Source organism: Desarmillaria tabescens, assembly GCF_030435595.1.
Source record: "Desarmillaria tabescens strain CCBAS 213 chromosome Unknown EV420scaffold_1, whole genome shotgun sequence".
In the NCBI taxonomy this organism is placed as follows: Eukaryota; Fungi; Basidiomycota; class Agaricomycetes; order Agaricales; family Physalacriaceae; genus Desarmillaria; species Desarmillaria tabescens.
The window spans coordinates 2,561,160-2,577,809 of NW_026848300.1; the positions used below are offsets into that span (position 1 = coordinate 2,561,160).

General features: G+C 49.2%; 6 protein-coding genes across 6 annotated transcripts; 3 read left to right on the forward strand and 3 right to left on the reverse strand.

Moving 5' to 3' along the window:
* Positions 1-135: 135 nt before the first annotated feature.
* EV420DRAFT_1497686 (uncharacterized protein) lies at positions 136-1,821 on the reverse strand. The gene is made up of 3 exons (XM_060470935.1): positions 1,161-1,821; positions 769-1,111; positions 136-719 (listed from the first exon to the last, which is right to left on the reverse strand). Exons 1-3 carry the CDS (start codon positions 1,474-1,476, stop codon positions 302-304), a joined length of 1,077 nt encoding a protein of 358 aa, XP_060339752.1. The 5' UTR covers positions 1,477-1,821; the 3' UTR covers positions 136-301.
* Positions 1,822-2,692: 871 nt separating this feature from the next.
* EV420DRAFT_82075 (uncharacterized protein) lies at positions 2,693-4,480 on the forward strand. The gene is made up of 3 exons (XM_060483602.1): positions 2,693-3,241; positions 3,291-3,767; positions 3,818-4,480. Exons 1-3 carry the CDS (start codon positions 2,783-2,785, stop codon positions 4,391-4,393), a joined length of 1,512 nt encoding a protein of 503 aa, XP_060339753.1. The 5' UTR covers positions 2,693-2,782; the 3' UTR covers positions 4,394-4,480.
* Positions 4,481-4,606: 126 nt separating this feature from the next.
* EV420DRAFT_1497688 (uncharacterized protein) lies at positions 4,607-6,414 on the forward strand. The gene has a single exon (XM_060470936.1). The coding sequence runs from the start codon at positions 4,648-4,650 to the stop codon at positions 6,142-6,144; it is 1,497 nt and encodes a 498-aa protein (XP_060339754.1). The 5' UTR covers positions 4,607-4,647; the 3' UTR covers positions 6,145-6,414.
* Positions 6,415-6,723: 309 nt separating this feature from the next.
* EV420DRAFT_82106 (uncharacterized protein) lies at positions 6,724-12,090 on the forward strand. Its single transcript, XM_060483604.1, has 15 exons — positions 6,724-6,898; positions 6,957-7,007; positions 7,060-7,113; positions 7,162-7,277; positions 7,333-7,465; positions 7,522-7,598; positions 7,651-7,821; positions 7,880-8,056; positions 8,107-8,439; positions 8,489-8,658; positions 8,710-8,854; positions 8,908-9,784; positions 9,845-9,862; positions 9,926-11,921; positions 11,975-12,090. The coding sequence occupies exons 1-15, from the start codon at positions 6,754-6,756 to the stop codon at positions 12,006-12,008; spliced, it is 4,497 nt and encodes a 1,498-aa protein (XP_060339755.1). The 5' UTR covers positions 6,724-6,753; the 3' UTR covers positions 12,009-12,090.
* Positions 12,091-12,711: 621 nt separating this feature from the next.
* On the reverse strand, positions 12,712-13,843 carry EV420DRAFT_1497694 (phospholipid methyltransferase-domain-containing protein). The gene is made up of 6 exons (XM_060470937.1): positions 13,698-13,843; positions 13,534-13,639; positions 13,292-13,477; positions 13,166-13,237; positions 13,039-13,113; positions 12,712-12,986 (listed from the first exon to the last, which is right to left on the reverse strand). The coding sequence occupies exons 1-6, from the start codon at positions 13,801-13,803 to the stop codon at positions 12,920-12,922; spliced, it is 612 nt and encodes a 203-aa protein (XP_060339756.1). The 5' UTR covers positions 13,804-13,843; the 3' UTR covers positions 12,712-12,919.
* A 14-nt stretch (positions 13,844-13,857) lies between these two features.
* Positions 13,858-16,327, reverse strand: EV420DRAFT_1298306 (ABC1-domain-containing protein). Its single transcript, XM_060468357.1, has 9 exons — positions 15,895-16,327; positions 15,773-15,838; positions 15,527-15,722; positions 15,296-15,472; positions 15,155-15,240; positions 14,829-15,098; positions 14,549-14,767; positions 14,241-14,501; positions 13,858-14,190 (listed from the first exon to the last, which is right to left on the reverse strand). Exons 1-9 carry the CDS (start codon positions 16,108-16,110, stop codon positions 13,900-13,902), a joined length of 1,782 nt encoding a protein of 593 aa, XP_060339757.1. The 5' UTR covers positions 16,111-16,327; the 3' UTR covers positions 13,858-13,899.
* Positions 16,328-16,650: the final 323 nt, after the last annotated feature.

The following is a 16,650-nucleotide window of genomic DNA, read 5'->3' on the forward strand; positions in this document are numbered from 1 at the left end:
TCTTTGAAATTGACGTTTCCTTAAGTCAGCACCGCCGAGCGGGTCACCATTCCGACATTCTTCTAAGCTACTTCGATAAGTTCGAACATCCTTCCTTACAAGTGAGCCTGGTTTTTCGGACTTGAAGCTGTCTCGTTTGTGATTTATGCGACCACATTTATTCCATGTATATTTACCAATTATATACATCTCTCCTGTAACAATGCGTTCTCACTAGCACTGTATGAATTGAAAAAAGAAAAGCTTCTGCAATCTAGACCTCGAGGGCCTGAACTGCAGCTCAAGTCCACGCCAAGATTTTCTACTGACCAGCCATAGCCAGCAGCTCGTGCAACTTGACGCCAAACAGGCAGCATCCCAGGGCGGTAGCTCCAACAGTAGGCGAAGGTTGAAGCTGCTCGGTTATGAGTTGACTGATGTAACAACTAGCGATGTCGACTTGAGGAATGCTTCGCTGGCCTCCAGCTTCGACTGTGACGGTAAGAATATGGTATAAGGTTTGTTCACTAACAAAGTCGACGTTGGTAGGGAAAGCCCCAACCAACGTTTTCAGGTGATCAATGGTCCAATGACTGACGAGACTTTGCACAAATGTTCTGTATTTGTCGATATTGCCCGCGTACTGATAGGCAAAGCGAGCTGAAGGTGTATACTGTCGATAATATTCTCGTAGTGACTCTTCTGAAGGGGTTTCGCTAACGTCGAGACTTCGGTTCCGCCTGTGATATTACTCAGAAATGGGAAAAGGGGGGAATGAAATTCTCATACCCGATTATGAGTTCTGATAGAGAGAACGGTTTCATGACATACTGGAGGATACCTAAAGCTTTGTTCTGCAATTGAAGATGTTTACTCGGTGATGCTGTCTGCAAGATGAAAAACGGTGTCTTGACGATTGCTTCTGGAACCCTTTCCAGGCTCTCGTTACAGTCCACAAGACACCATGTAGAGATAGGAATGAGATTGACTACTTCCTCGAAATCCACCATCGATATGGAGAAGATGCCCTGTTGGAGAAATATCGTGACCTTGTCGGGATGGGTGATCAGGATTGTTGGCTGAGACGCCTGTAGCCGCAGAAGGAAGACGTAGTAAAGGGAGATGGTCTTTCCTAAATTTGAGAGTCAGTCAAATTCAATAAATGGGTGATGCTACTTTACCGATTCCAGGATGACCTGTGATAATAAAACCTTTGACTTTCGGCGCTGAAGCTTTGTATCCCAGAAACGGATTGGGATACTCCGCTGGGACTTCGTCACCTGGGCGGTCAATAGTCACGGTTTGATCACCAGCGTCGGAAGATGTTCCAATGTCCTGCACGTGCCGTTTCTTACTTTCTCTGTCGTCCACATTTGACTCTTCCTCACGAAAGCGTTTAGGGCTGGTAGCTGGCTTGTCGGCGTGCTCTTGTCTGCCAAGATCCTCTTCTTTCGGCTCATCCTCATCGCCTACGGTTATATTTTTGTTACCCGTCATTATGGCCTCAAGTATGTCTGACAACGTCCGTTCGTACTCTACGCGGACAAAGGGACGAGTCCGCAAATGTTGAAAAGGATCCTGGCAGATAGTTGGATCGGGACGAAAAGCCCAGGTGGCTTTTGGAACCTTCACAGTAATCCGAACGCCTTCGTCGTCACGCGGGACCTCCTCCCTGACGAACGGGGATTCATCGCTGCCCCAGTTCTCCAGGTAGATGTACCGGTAGGCACGAGTGGGACGCATAATCGAAGCAATCCAGTCAATATTCTCTCCAAAACGCACAAAATCGTTGCTGAGGACGGCCGCATTTACCGCAAGAGTATGCCTTGAACACGACATCGTAGTCTGAGAGGAGGCCTTGTATCCGGGCCGCCAGCCACTTGTAGCGGTGCTTAGTCAGCCGATGACACAGTTTCCATTTTCGAGCCTCCAAGTCGTCTTGATAAGTATCTTCAGCCAAAACTTCGCCGTACGAATGGCCTTCGGTTGAGGACCTCTATATTCTGCTTTGCTCGCTATACAAAAATATTTTCAGGAGTCTACACAGTATCCAGATAAATAGATAGCTGAACTCGGACAACTCTCGCCTATTTGCGAGGATTTCCTGCTGAAAACCGGGTGAGACGCTGTAGAATTATCGCTTATCTCAAAATGTGCCTCATAGTGCGGTGTAATGAGAGGTAAGAATATCCTTTCATGTCCTAAAATAATTTCTTTGAGACTCGCGCGGCATTGACCAGCGGGCCGCTATTCTGACACTTTCTTCTGAGCCACGACTTCGAATGTCATTGACATTATATGGCTTTTCGGGCTTGTGAAAACAGCTTCCTGCTTTGCTTGCAAATACTCTTTAGCCTTCGTGATAGATTTATAGGCGGATGTCGGAGTGCGTGTCGTCGTCACTGTCCATTCTGGAATCTGCCTTCCAAGTTTCTACGGACGCGTGGAAGCCCTTGGCGGCCTTCAAAGTCTTTGACAGCTGGCAACAGGCTCGAATGCGCTACCGATTTTTCTATCCAGGATATGCGCGGTAGCAAGTTCTAAATCTGGGCTAGCCTTGTGGTGGGGCCCGAGCAAAAGAACATTGTTGTCGAATACTTGGCGATTCTGTATCGACCACGTCAGGGCTGGTCAAGATTGAAAATGCTTGGAATGCAAATGCTTTAACTTTGTGGTTATTCGGCGGGTCAAGGGTAGGTCAAGGGCAGAAAACGGTCCGCAGCTTTGCAAGCTGCTGCGCCGCAAGTATTTCATATCATCTATTTCCTTCGTCACTTTACTCTTCCACTCTTTTCCTCACAGCATGGTCTTTCTTTCAATACGGCGGTCCTTCAGCATACTTGCCGGCTTCACTACCTTCATTCTGTTGTCTGGGACAGTCTACAACTTTCATGATCGGTCAACTCGCGGACTACCTATAACATACGAGTATGAGACTCGGCGTATCGAAGAGTATAGGCGTCTGTCGACGAGAGACGGGAATCGGTTACTACCGAGTGCTGCGTGGAGTCCTCTCAGCCTAAACGAGTGCATCTTTGGCATGCCCGCCCATTACGCGCCTTGCGTAGCGCAAAAACTATCGTCGAAGAAAGTGTTATACGCGGAGGAACTATTATACCCGGCATTTGAGATTCGACAGCCCCGTTTTGCAGTGGAGGAGCACAAGGATCGCTGGAGAAATGCCGCTTTGAGAGCGAAAGAGCGGGGAACATTGCAAGACAGTGGGTGGCTTGTGTATAAAGGCCAGTCGGGCCAGAATTTCGTGAGTATTCTCCAAAAATTCATGACTGGTATGTTAAGATCAATTATAGGTGTTTGGAAATGTCTCTTACACGCATCCGAAACGATACGATAGCTGGTCTCCGGAGGCCTGTATGGGAAGCCTTGTGTCGTCAGAAGATATACGGTCATTCGATCCAGAGCAAGTCGTCGCTGTACCTGGGCATCCTGCGATTCGGCAAAGCGCCATAGTGGTCCTTTCCCCGGACTCCAACTCTTTTCAGCATCACCTTGACCGTGTCACGCATATCCTGATGCAAGGCTCATATCTCACCTTTGGAGAGCACCCGCATGTAATTACAGGAAAACGGGGAACTGCCTTTGTAGATCAACTGTGGGAAGGCCTAGGATATCGTCCGGAACGCGTGCTGCATAGCCAGAAAGAGGATACATATGCCGAAAAGTTGATTTTTTCATGTCGTGCGGTATTGGTGCATCCTTGGTTGTCGCTCAAGACCCTTGAGGCGTTCTCGATTGATTACATGAAGGAGTCTTCAACGCGAAATAAAGTACGCGGCTTTGATCGATTGCTTCTTTCATACCATAATGGCTTTCTTAGATCGTGTATATGTCGCGGTCCAATGGACGTGCCAAAAACGGTGGCCGTAAGGTTCTTAATGAGCCGGACCTTCTCAATGCAATCAGGAAATTACTTGAAGAGAGGGACAAGGGTGAAGAGCTTGTTGTATTTAACGAGAAGGACTTTGCTACCGCCTCCGACCTTTTTGAATGGTTCAACAGCAACGTTATGGCGGTGGTCGGTCCCCACGGAGGTGCAATGTACCACCATCGTTGGGCTGCTAGAGGGACACTCATAATCGAGTTCATGCCCACCAGCTTCACATCGATGGCTATTTTTGAGGAAGCCTCCGTGCTTTCTCAGACATATGCAGCTGTGATTGTTGAACCAAGTGGATCCGGTGGGAAGGATATGATCATCGATCCCGAGTACGTCCTTTCCCTTCTTAGTCGACATCTGGGTGTCAAAATGCGGAGACCTCGTCATGCCGAGCACATGGGATTTTTGTCTGACGAGATTCATGACGATGTGGATGATGTCGAGAACGAGAGTTCCTTGGCAGAGGACCCGTTGAAGGTCAGTTACCAATGGGGTGGTAAGGAGCTTGGGTTGTAAGTTAAGGCTGTACCGCTTATAAGTAGATTAATTTTTTGTAACGCTAGTACTTTCATCTCACTAATAATGCAAACAAGACATGGTCGCTAGAAAAGGTTGAGGATTACTCTCTTTGCTACTTCATAAACGTGGAGAGTTAACGGCATCCAAACTGAGTAACCGAGCAGTGACATGAGGCTTGGCTCCGCGACGGAGATCACGCGAGCTACTTAAGTAGTTTTTACCCATGCCAGGTGCATGAGATAAGGACAACCATGCCGTTCCCCCTGCTCGAGTTGCCCAACGAGCTTCTATACAAGATTTTCGGAGAACACTTCGACGAGGACCAAGTCTCACAGCTGTTCTCAATCTCTCTCACGTGCAAACGCCTGCACGACATTTGTCTCACACAGTATCTAGCTCGCTTTGGTATCAACCATCCTACGGAGACCTGCAGCTTTACTCTTCGAAACGTCACTGAACTCCGTCCAGATGCGATATCTGGTCTCCGGGTCGCTCTATTTGTCCAGTCAATCAGACATCTGGTATGCACGTTTGACGACGCGCTTCCGGAAACTGAGGCGTCTTCCCCGGCTACCATCATTACAACCGTTCGACGATTGCACAGTCTTCTCTTGAAGCTCAAATCCGTCAACAGGATGACGCTGAAATTTCGCGGCAGAGATTGGAACAGTGGTAGCGTCAATGTTACCGATGCATTGTTGGATTTATGGTCATCTGCGATCGGTGATCTCCTCAATCTGGCACTGGAGAAATCATGCACATATCTGTGCATGGTGGATGGGAAAGTAATGAATTATGCCTATCAATTTTGTCGTTCAAGTCGAGGCTACCCGTTGAACGTCTTGACCACCAGCAGGCGCACGGCGATACGAGGGCCAGATTGGATGTTTCGGCGCGTCAAGACGGGTTCCTTGACAATTCTCGTTGACGAAGCTACCACTCCCAATGAATTACGCTCCTTGGATATCCAATCGTCGATGCTCCTACTTCCTCCACTTTCCCAGTGGACTCTATCCGTCCTGACTACCATCACTTCTTTGACCATATCCCATATCAGCCTTGCTGGACACATGTGGACCGCGCTGCTCCCCACAGTTGCTCAATACGCGTCGGACATCGAAGAGTTGCATGTGGCTGGGTGTCCGGATATCACCATTGATGATCTCGTCGAGTTTCTCGCGCTGTTACCCAAGTTAAAGATACTCATATTGTCTGACGAGGAGCAGTACATACCTGGACCATCTGCGCCTGTCCCGAAATTAACAGACCTGGTGCGTGTCGAAGCACCGTGGAGGATCCTTCTACATATTGTGCAAGGGCCTCTGCCAAATTTGAAGGAGGTGCGGACGTTCCCCAGGCGCACACCAAGAAGAGGGCTGGATTGGGAGGGAACAGGTGCAGTGTTCAGGGCCATGAGAGAGTGTTTCAGAGAGCAGGAAATCAGGCCTGTGGTGATCATACGGGTCCGAGTTGATAAAGGATGGCTGTCGAGAGCGGCAACCAAGCCGTCGAATGGTATACGGATGACGCTGAGACTTGTGAAGGTGGTGGAAATGGAGCTGCTGGAGGTGAAAGTTAGTGTTGGAGTCTTGGCGGCCTGGCTCGGGAGTGCCTTTGATGCTGTCAGAGAAATACGAGTATTGGGAAGGGTACAGTCATGTTGCGGAAACGCTGAGGATATTGAGGAAGCGGTGAAGAAAGAGGTTAAGCTGGTTGGGAGGATAGTCGTGGAAGAACGAGCAGTGTAGTGCAACGACTCCAGACCACTACTATTGTATCTATAACGGGAGTTCTTATACGACATTACACCGGGATATCCTTTGCTACTGGACAGTAAGTGCATACGAATTGCAGGCACTGCACAGAAAGCTTCGTTTTACTATTACCAGGCAGGACACAGATATAATGGTGCCCCGGAAGAAAGTTAACGATATCGAGATTCACTGGTATCGGACATCACAATTCCTATGCAGCGCACGCCCAATCTAACGAATATATTGAGCACTAGTGCTGGGAAGCTACAGTGGAGTTTCAGCTCTATTAAGTTCTAACCAAGTCGCACAACAACTTATATGCACTGTCGCCGCGCCGGGTGCCCACTGCCCACGGCCCAGTGCCTAGTACCTACCGCCGCAATAATGGAAGATAGAAAAAGAACAAGAACAAATTAATAGCCAAAGTAGGAATCGAACCCAAGAATACCCGCGCACCGCTCTAACCAACTGAGCTAATCGACCAACCAACACTACCGTTACAAAGCCTTTATAATGCAACAATATGAAACAGACTTATTACAAATGAGCGACGTTACCTCTTACTCCCTTTGACCACGACACGGGCCAATTGGACGTCCCACAATGGCGCGTGGTAATCGAGCCTCGGAGTCTGTGGCACCAATGCAACCACCACCGCTTGTCCTACCTGTCGCAGAGTTCGAAAAAGTCGAAGAGTCTTCCAAAGTCAACAATGGTGTTCACGACAACCAAATGAAGGCTTATGGATGTACGCCAAATCCACGCGTCTTTTCCTTTTGACTGTTGCTGAAAATTCCAGCTTTCAGTTAATGATCTGTCAAACTATCAAAGGCCTGACCACTACGTTCGTCATATTGGTTCGTTTTTGCGGATATTGATTACTTGCTCGATGCTGAACATCGCCCCAAGAACCACTGGAGCTGGACCTCGCCACACAGGTCGAGTATGATATGGATGAACAAGGTATGCCGTATTCGTGCCGGGGAACACAGATGCTCATTGACCTGATAGACGAGGAATGGTTGATTGCCGTGAATGCGGACAGGAAGAAGATGCAGGTGGACACTGTTTCTTATGAGACGTTTGAGATTATCATGGACCGATTGGAGAAAGAATGGTACAATTTGGTACGCGTTGCAATACCATTCTGTGTTGTTGTGGATATTGAACATGATCTATCAGACCAAAAACATTCCTAAACCTCATTTCGATATGCCTTCAGAAGATTCTACTTGTGCGATATGCGACGATGCGGAGGGCGAGAATAGCAATGCCATCGTATTTTGCGATGGATGCAATTTGGCTGTGCATCAAGGTGCGTTGACGCGTGGTCTGTTACCCGAACACTTCCTGAAATTGTTGCATGTTTAGAATGCTATGGTGTTCCCTACATCCCAGAAGGCATTTGGTTGTGTCGCAAGTGTAGCACTTCTCCAGAAACACCTGTCGTCAGTTTTGTGCATAACTCTCCCAGCACTTCTTCCTGACATTGACTGCTAGGAATGCTTTCTATGTCCAAATGAGGGTGGCGCGTTCAAGATGACTGACCACGGGCAATGGGTTCACCTTCTATGTGCCATGTGGATTCCAGAGATGACCGTCCAGAACGAGGTTTACATGGATCCAACGATCGCGTTGGAGGACAAGCTTATGGACAGGATGAAGAGACTGGTACCGTCGACATAGTTTTGCTCTCCTAGTTCTTGAGCGCTGATGCGGTCCATCGTAGAAATGCAGCGTATGCAAAATTCGAACGGGAGCTTGCATACAATGTACCATCAAAAACTGCTACACGCCTTTCCATGTAACTTGCGCTCGGAAAGAGAAGTTTCTGCTTCCCATGAAAAATCTTCAAGGCTCCGAACCTGTGGGGACGCTCAGATGCTACTGTGACAAACACCTTACCGTACGTGATCTGCAGTGGTCTTTGCTATGAGTACTCATTTTCCTAATCAGCCAACGCAAAAAGCCGCTCGAGAGGCAGCAAAGACAGAAGAAGAAGAACAGAGCGTCGAGAAGATCTCCAATACTGCTCGTGCCCATGCCAAGGCTTTTCAGACAGGAGCGCCTCTTGTTCCGTGGATCATCGTAGACAGGATCGCCCAATACATCGGGAGGATTAACGTACGCAAAAAGGTCGAATTCATCATTCTCGTGTGCAAATATTGGAGTCTTAAGAGGGAAGCGAGGAGAGGCGCCCCTCTTTTGAAGCGACTACATTTGGAGGCTTGGCCTTCTAGCACAAGGAATCAGTCCCAGACTACCGCCGAAAAAATTCAGAAGAAGACCGTAAGGCTCAACAATTACTTTTTGATCTCGTATCTGAACTTATTGGCAGATGCTTAAACGTCTGCGTAAGGATCTTGACTATGTCAAACGGTTGTCCGTCAAGAGCTACAAACGAGAGATGCGTAAACTTGATCAGTTACACCTCATTCAAGATGTTCTATCAAAATTCATATTCCCTCACGAGCCACGACTACGCTCAGCTTTTGAACGTATTGTAAGGTGAGTCATTCTTATGGGAATGAGTTCATAATCTCAAATAATAACATATAGCGTCGATAAGAATGGGTATTTTCAGAATCCTGTTTCGAAGCTCAAGGTTCCCGATTATTTTGACATCATCAAGCATCCCATGTGCTGGAATATAATCGAGGGAAAATTAGACCGGCATGAATATTGGGACTTCCAAACCTTCAAAGTGTTACCTTTACCTGATTCTTTTGAGTTTAGCTGACATCTCAATAAATCCAGGATGATATTTATCTCGTCTGCAATAATGCCATTGTTTATAACAAGGCCGGATCGCCTTATTCCAACACAGCCAAACGGATTCTTAATGCTGCGGAGCCTATCTTCAAGGAGCTTCATGAACAGTGTCTACCCCAGTCGTCCGAATACATTCCAGCAGAAGGTGCCATGGAGGTTGACATCCTACAGTCCACATCCTCCGTACCTGCCCCGGCAGAGAATGAGATGCAAGTAGACAATCCCGAAGCGGAATCTGGACAAAACCACCATTCGGCGGTGGACATGAATGCTATGGAGGTGGATGTTACGCACGCAAAACCCGAAATCGGGGATCTTGAAACACCTCTCCCGCTGCTGGAACTTCTCTTATCCAAAGAAGCCTTGCAGGATGATGTGCAGTACATCATCAACGAAGATCCCCTTTCTTCCCTCTTCAGCTACGAACTTGGTCAGATAAAACCTCCGCCGCCATCCAAAGAAAAGAAGCCTGCCACTACGAAAAGGAAACGCGATCGCAGGGCGGAGAATGCTCGGCGGGAGGCTAGGCGAGCTGAACAAGCTGCCCTCGAAGCTGTCAACGCCGAATCTCGCGCACCAAAGAGAAGTCGTCGTGCTACTTCGAATACAACGGATAACGAGCTAGACGAGCAAGGCCAAGGTCAGGAAGGTTCAGATGGTCAGGCAGAAGCGTCTTCATCCACGTCGGTCCTACAATACCTGCCAAGCGGACAAATGAGCACGCCGCTTTTGGTCGACTCTGTTGGACATAGAGATTCGTTCCTAATGTTTGAGGCTGGATGGATCTTGCCTGAAGGCCAGAAGCGTGGCCGAAGATCGACACAGGCTGCACCACAACCAACACCAGTGCCATCGAAGAAGAGTATGTTTTGTTTCTCGTATTTGACGCAGACTTTTGGCTAATAAGTCTCTCTCTTCTCAGCTCAGCAAAGGAGGAAGAGTGAGCGTCATTTTGACTGGCTTATCTGCCTAAGTTCGCTCACCAGAGTATTATTCTCTCTAGGTCGTGCAAAATCGTCTTTGGGCGTTTTCAGTACGGGCGAATCCGAGAACCTGACACTAAGCACGGAGAACAATATGCTTCCTCAGGATCTGCCAGCTACTCCAACAGAACACGTCGAAGAGGAGGTGCCAGCAGAGACCCTATCGGAAGACGACGTCAAGGAAAGGCCTGTAGAAGAAGTATCCACGACAGGATCTCCACAAGATGGATCGGACATAACCCTTGATGGGGAACACGAGGAGTACCCACCACAAGGACCTCTTGACGTCCCAACAGAACCGCCACTCACGCCCATGGTGCCATCGCCACAGCGTGATCCTTCACCGACGTCTCAGAACGTGTCGACACCTCCCTCACCATTAAGACCTAGAGACTTCTCCCCGTCGCCAGAAGATGTGCAGAGCCCCATGGTTATTGATTTACCTGTCTCAGCTGTGAGGGATGAACCTATGGTGGACACCCGACGCTCTGCCACCCCGGATCGTACGGCCGGCATCAAATTAGAGCAGATTGCTCTTGTTCTAACAGATCGTCAAGCAAGCACCTCTGAAACGGAAATTGGGAATGACGTCGAACCTGATATTAGTATCAGTTCTCAACCTGGAGCTGAGGCAGAGATCAATGCTGAACTTGATGCCGATACTGAGGTTCGTACAGCAGAAGTCAATGCAGAGGTTCATCCCGAGGTCGCCCAGGTTCATGAACCTGAGATCGACGAGGTCCCCGAACGAGAGATCAGCGAGGTTCCCGAACCAGAAATTAACGAAGTGCCTGAACTTGAAATTCCCGAAGTTCGCGAAGTTGAGACCGATGAGGTTTATACACAACTTCCACAGGTGGACACACAACCTCCTCAAGTCGATACTCAGCCTCCGGAGACCGCTACGCAATCTCATGTCGACATCCAGGCCCTTCCAGACGACAGCGAGGTCCATTCTGATCCTTTACGGGATCATGCGAACGATGACATCCAAATACGTGCAGAGGTCGATGTTCATAATATACCGGATTCTATTTTGGGTGACCAAGTCGGCAGTGATGCTTGCGTAGAACCAGAAGGCCACATACAGGCGCAAACGTCTCCTGATATATCGGATGCTGCCTTGGATGACGAGGTCGGTGTTGATGCTGGCATAGAACCAGCAGTGGATATTCAGGTGCAAACGTCTCCAGAGGCAGATACCACGGTCCACATCGAAGCTACTCCCCAAGCCGCTCCATCTGCGCTGCTAGGTGACGATGATACGCCAATGACTGACGTCGACGCCCCGACCGATGTTATTCACCCGCCTGAGGGCGTGCCGGAGTCGCAGTCCGAAGTTGTGAATGTTGAGCTAGAATCTACACCGACAGAGGATGATATCATGCCCCGCCATGAAGAAATGATTCAGGAGCACGTTGAACCGACTGGAGATATCAGCGGCCAGCAAGCAGATGTTGAGATGGAAGATGCTGCTCCAGCAGAAGCTCCCGCTCCAGATGACGTGGACGCGTCCGACAAAGTCCAGACTCAGGCGGAGGGTGATACTGGGGCAGAGGTTGATATTCCGACAGAGGCAACTATTGTATCCGAGGACGCTCCAGTCCCTGAAACGGCGAATAACGTCCAACCGGAGGATACAGCAAATGATGCCGACCAGCCTTCAGAGTCAGAACAAGACTTGATCCGGAAACGTATTGAAGAGGCCCGTCAAGTCAGGGATCGGTATGGTCGTAATGTCGATGATCTCAAGCGGATGCCCAATTACAACGTCATCGAAGATCAAGATAGAGGTGGCTTCATTGTTGAGGAAATTGTTACACCTACTACTCGTCGTGCGAAGAACAAGCAACGAAAGTCACTCAACGAGGGACCTCCGCCTCTCGATCGTACACTCGGGAGCATCAATCTCAAACCTGGCGAAAAGTTGGAAAGCGGCACCTTGGGTAAGCTTCCCACAATTCATGGTCTAGTAGATTCACACCACTATATTTCTTTCAGTCTGGGCGAAGGCTGGTACGGTGACGTCTTCAATTCTGACACTGTCTGAGCTCTCATACATTTTATAGGAACCTATCCGTGGTGGCCAGCAGTTATATATGACGAGGATCATCCAGAGCTACCGGAGAAAATCCTCAGCAGGAAAAAGGAGTTTGTTGCAAAGTACAGGAAAACCAAGCGGATTACAGAAGATGTCCATTTTTATACGGTCAATTTCTTCGACAAGGAAAAGTCGTGGCAATTTGTCACTGTAGAGCATCTCAAAATGCTGGGCGAGCATAAAGGTACGCTACCTTCTTTAGGATTGCTTAGCACTTGGTCCTACGTATGTTGCAGAACTGGACGAAGACATGATATCTCCGACGTCGCGAAGACAGAACTGGAGGAATCGTCAAAAGCTGTTGCGGGAGTGCCAAGAAGCGTTTCAGTGCGTCTCGATTTTTCCTCTTGAGGATTTAGTATTAAATGGAGCGTCTAGGATTGCGTTCGAGGAGATGGAAAGTGATACTGAAGGTGAAAAGAAGAAGGAAATGGAGGTGGTCAAATCAGAACCTGTGGCTAGCACGAGCGAGGATGCAGGCCAGGAGCGCTCTGTTTCGGAGAATGCAACCTACGATGCTGATGCTGATGCCGATGCTGACGCTGACGCTGACGTCGATGCTGAGGGCGACGTTGATATGGACGTGAGTTGAGGTACATTTATCATGACCCATTTTATTTTTGGTGTATCGATTTTGACGTGTATGTATGATGTATTATATGCTGTTGTGAATGTAACTAGGTTTGAGACCGTGGTCGACGTTGCAGTTGCATTCTTAGTAGTCCAATAAGGTTGGTGGGCTCGTACACAGCAGCAAATCTAGACATTAAATTTATACTTCTGTGATGTATATACGGAATTCAAGAGAGTGATATTAGGGAATTTATTCACGCACACTGGAGTTGAAACCAGCCTGCTTCCCGAAAATCTAGAATATGACTGATGAGAGTCAGCATGTCGCGTCATAAACTCATTAATCTTTCTTGGACGCCTTGGCTAGCTCTTCGGCGCGTTTTGAGTACATCATGTCAGTGAAGGGTCTGGAATGTAAGACATGAGTGGCTGATCTTGCGGTAAGGCTCGATGACGTACCCTTCGAATCGTAGAGCGATAATATAGACAATGTATACATAGAGTGTGATGAACAGTCCTGCAGGAGAAGATTCCCTGTATCTAGGATCAGTGAGAGCAATCAGGACAACGGGGGAGAAAGACTGACCACAGGGCTCCAGCAAGGAAACACATGGTGCTCCCAACGTACATGGGGTCGTTCAGGACGTTGAACGGGAATCTAGTACACGTTAATGATAAGGACACGGCGACGGAGAACATGGAAACAACGTACCCCTCAACCCTATGGTCCATAAGAATACCAAAGTAGTCTCCCAAGAACGTGCCAGTGACACCCAGCGCCCACGTCGACGACACCACCAACAGCTGTCCTGTACCCATCAGCGCCAACGGCAGTGCCTTGCTATACGGCTCTGGTAGCAGCTCCACCTTGGGCTGCTCTGCCATCGCAGCATGGTACCTGACCCGTGGCAGTGAGACAAGAGTGTACTGGGAAGGGTGCGAGGGTCGACGTACAGATAATCCCGTAGCATCCCGAACGAAAAAATCATCACAGCGAGGAAGTAGCATCCTGCCTTTGGGCTGCCACCGAAAATGCGCGTGATGGTTTTGTTTCTGTACTCTGGAGTGAAGGAGAGATGGTGAGACCGACGACGATGGGCGAAAAAAATTGGACTCGCCGTTTCTCGCGACGATGTTCCATGCGGTTGGATTGAAGGTTATTGCTGCGAGGGAAAGGAACAGCGAAGGCTTGGAGATGTCGACTAATGAGTGAAAGGTGTCCATGGTTGACTTTCAAGTGAAGGTGAAGGTAAACACAGAGATCGGCCGCGTAAATTTGAAAATTCAAGTTCAGTTGGCATTTTTATTCTAATTCTCTAGCTAACTAAACGTATATTGACCCACGAGACGGTCCCAAATATCCTTCGTGTTGACTGTCGCCTCGAGCCTCGAAGCGAGGAGAAAAGCACCACTGAGCTTTCTATTCAAACTGTACGTCTCTTGCGGCGGAGGTGTAAGCCTGTGCTCCAACATGACCGGGATATTATCCCGTATCTGAGCCGTGATGTTTGCCCAGTCCGTGTCTCGACCGAATGTGTACGGCTGAGGAGTCGACGTTTTAAACGGCGCGGCAAGGAGTGTCATGGATTTCACATGTGCATCTAGCATTATCTATAAAACATATGTCAGCCAAGGCAACATTACAGTGTGAGCTAGCAAACCTGATTTTCCTGGCCAGTGAGATATCCTACCTTCAAACTCCATTCAACACAAGCATCCCAGTCGTCAGAAGCAGCTGCCTGGAGCAACCTCAGCCACCCGTCCATGAACTCTTTAGAATACGTCCGCGTAGCACCGAAATCTACCAGCCCCATCCGCCTCGTACGCGCATCCCACAGGAAGTTCGTCCAGTTGGGATCAGTCTGCATCATCCGGAACTCGAAGAGCTCTTTCAGACACAGTTCAATCACGCAAGCTGCAATCTGATTGGAGAATAAGTAGGGAAAAGTGTGTGGATGGCAAGACGCACGGTATCACGGTCTGGCTGGGACAAGGCCTTGACGTCTGCCTCTCCGACGCTGATCCCGTCAATCCGTTCCATTACAAGAACACGGTCAGTACTTCCCTCCCATACCCAAGGAATCCTGAAACGCGGATCATTCCCAAGGTACTCTGGTGATCCAAAAGTACGCAGGAATGAAGCCTCCCGGGAGTAATCGCATTCGTCTGCTAGTTCCTGTTTCATAACCTTCACGTATCCCATCCAAATCAGCGCCGGAATTAGCAAAGTTGTTAAAGAAAGTATTTACAGAAACGGTCTTGTCCAGAAAGAGTCCCTTCGGCAGAAACTTGCCCGCGGTTAGCAAGAGCTTGATATAGCCCAGATCACTGTCTATCGAGTCGGCGATATTGGGGAACTGGACTTTGACTGCTACTTGGTACGGCTCGCCCGTGGGCGAAGCGGATGCTGTGAGAACGGCGCTGTGTACTTGACCTATCGACGCTGCTGCGAATGGGATGCGGTCAAAAGAGTCGAAATGCGAAGCCCAGTCTGCCCCGAGAGATTTTTGCAGCACTTTCTGTCGTTGTGATTAGGATTTGTGAGCCCAACTTGCAGAGGTGACCCAAGGCGCACCTCCATTTGCCAATCCGGCATATAATGCGCGCTATCCTGCACTCTCCGGAATATTTTATCCACTTCCGGGGGAAGGAGGTGGGTGTCTGGGTTCGGTTCGTCAGAAAGGTACATCCATCCACGGCAAAGCCGAAACAAGACCTTGTATGCTAAGAAATTGGCCCAACTTGAGCGCTGCTCCGCGCATCTGCGAGAGCTTGGAGACGAGCCGCTTTATGTTGGCTTCGGTCATCATGACAGAGCCTTCAGAGTTCTGACTGTCGCCTGTTCGACGGAGCAATTCTGAGGCAGCACCATAGCTAAGAGAGGCAGCGAGCCCTGTAGAATTGATAAATATCGGGTGTGGGGGGGACAAATTGAGGAGAAACGAACCTCCGTAGTGGAAGAGTCGTCCAATACGTGATGACGGGACTTTGGACGAAGATAGGTTACGCGTCGGGAGGACTGGATGTGCTTGTACCATTTCTTCTGCATAATTTGACTGCGTCGAGGACACGGTCTCGTAGGAAATTGGCTCTACCACTGGGTCTTCGTTGTGGTTTGGTATCGCTTCATTTATAGGTGGTATCTAGCAAATATGAGGCAGAGAGAAAGTGTTGGTTATCCATTTGGACGCACCTCTTCCACACTCTTCACATCTGCTGAGAATTCCTGAGGAATGAAGGCTGCAGCCGACGCCGCTGGCTCAATCACCCACTACCTTTAGTAGAAAAAACCTAATCAAACGTGTTCAGACTCACAAATACCTCCGGTCGTTCACCTTCCAGCGGCCGTACATTCTCCTCGATTGTGATTTTCCTTTCCTCCGGCGCCGGCGCGTCACGACTTTTCGTCCTTGCAGCAAGCACTGAACGCTGTCCAGCAATCTGCGAAGCCCTTATACGTGCCGCATGGCCGAGGATATCAACAGCAGACGAAAGAACGCAGAGCCAGTTGTACGCTGGACCTGGTGGCATGCAAAAAAGGAAGGACACTTGCGGCCCGGTGGTCCGTCAAGACCGTCGCGAACGAGGGATTTATGCATTCGGATTCCCCTGTAATCCGATAGTATGGTATTTCTGTATCTAGGAGAGCGTTCGTCTTTCTTGCGACGTTTGTATGAGTGTCTACAGTGCTGAGTACGGATATTCTAGTTCTACGAGGGAAGGGGGGGGGGGGGGGGGGAGTCACGGTATCTACGCGGTGATTTGCTGTTCCAGGGGAGAGTCGGTTGTGCCGTGGATGACCGGGTTGGCTCGGGAGTTTGGGGAGGGGGGAACGCGCGGTTTTGAGGATCTGGGTTCGCAGGTGTCCGTGGGGACTTCGTAGTAACAACATGTTCGAATATATTTAGATGTTCCACTTCCCTCTGGAGCAGAGGTGGGAGGTATGTCTGCGAACTATTCCTCCCCCTCGCATGCCCAATGGAGGCACATCGTCCTGTTCAGGAGCATACGTCTTGGGCTACCTTCTACGGGGGAGGATGGTTTTCAAGGGTGCTGAAGTATTCGGGTAGG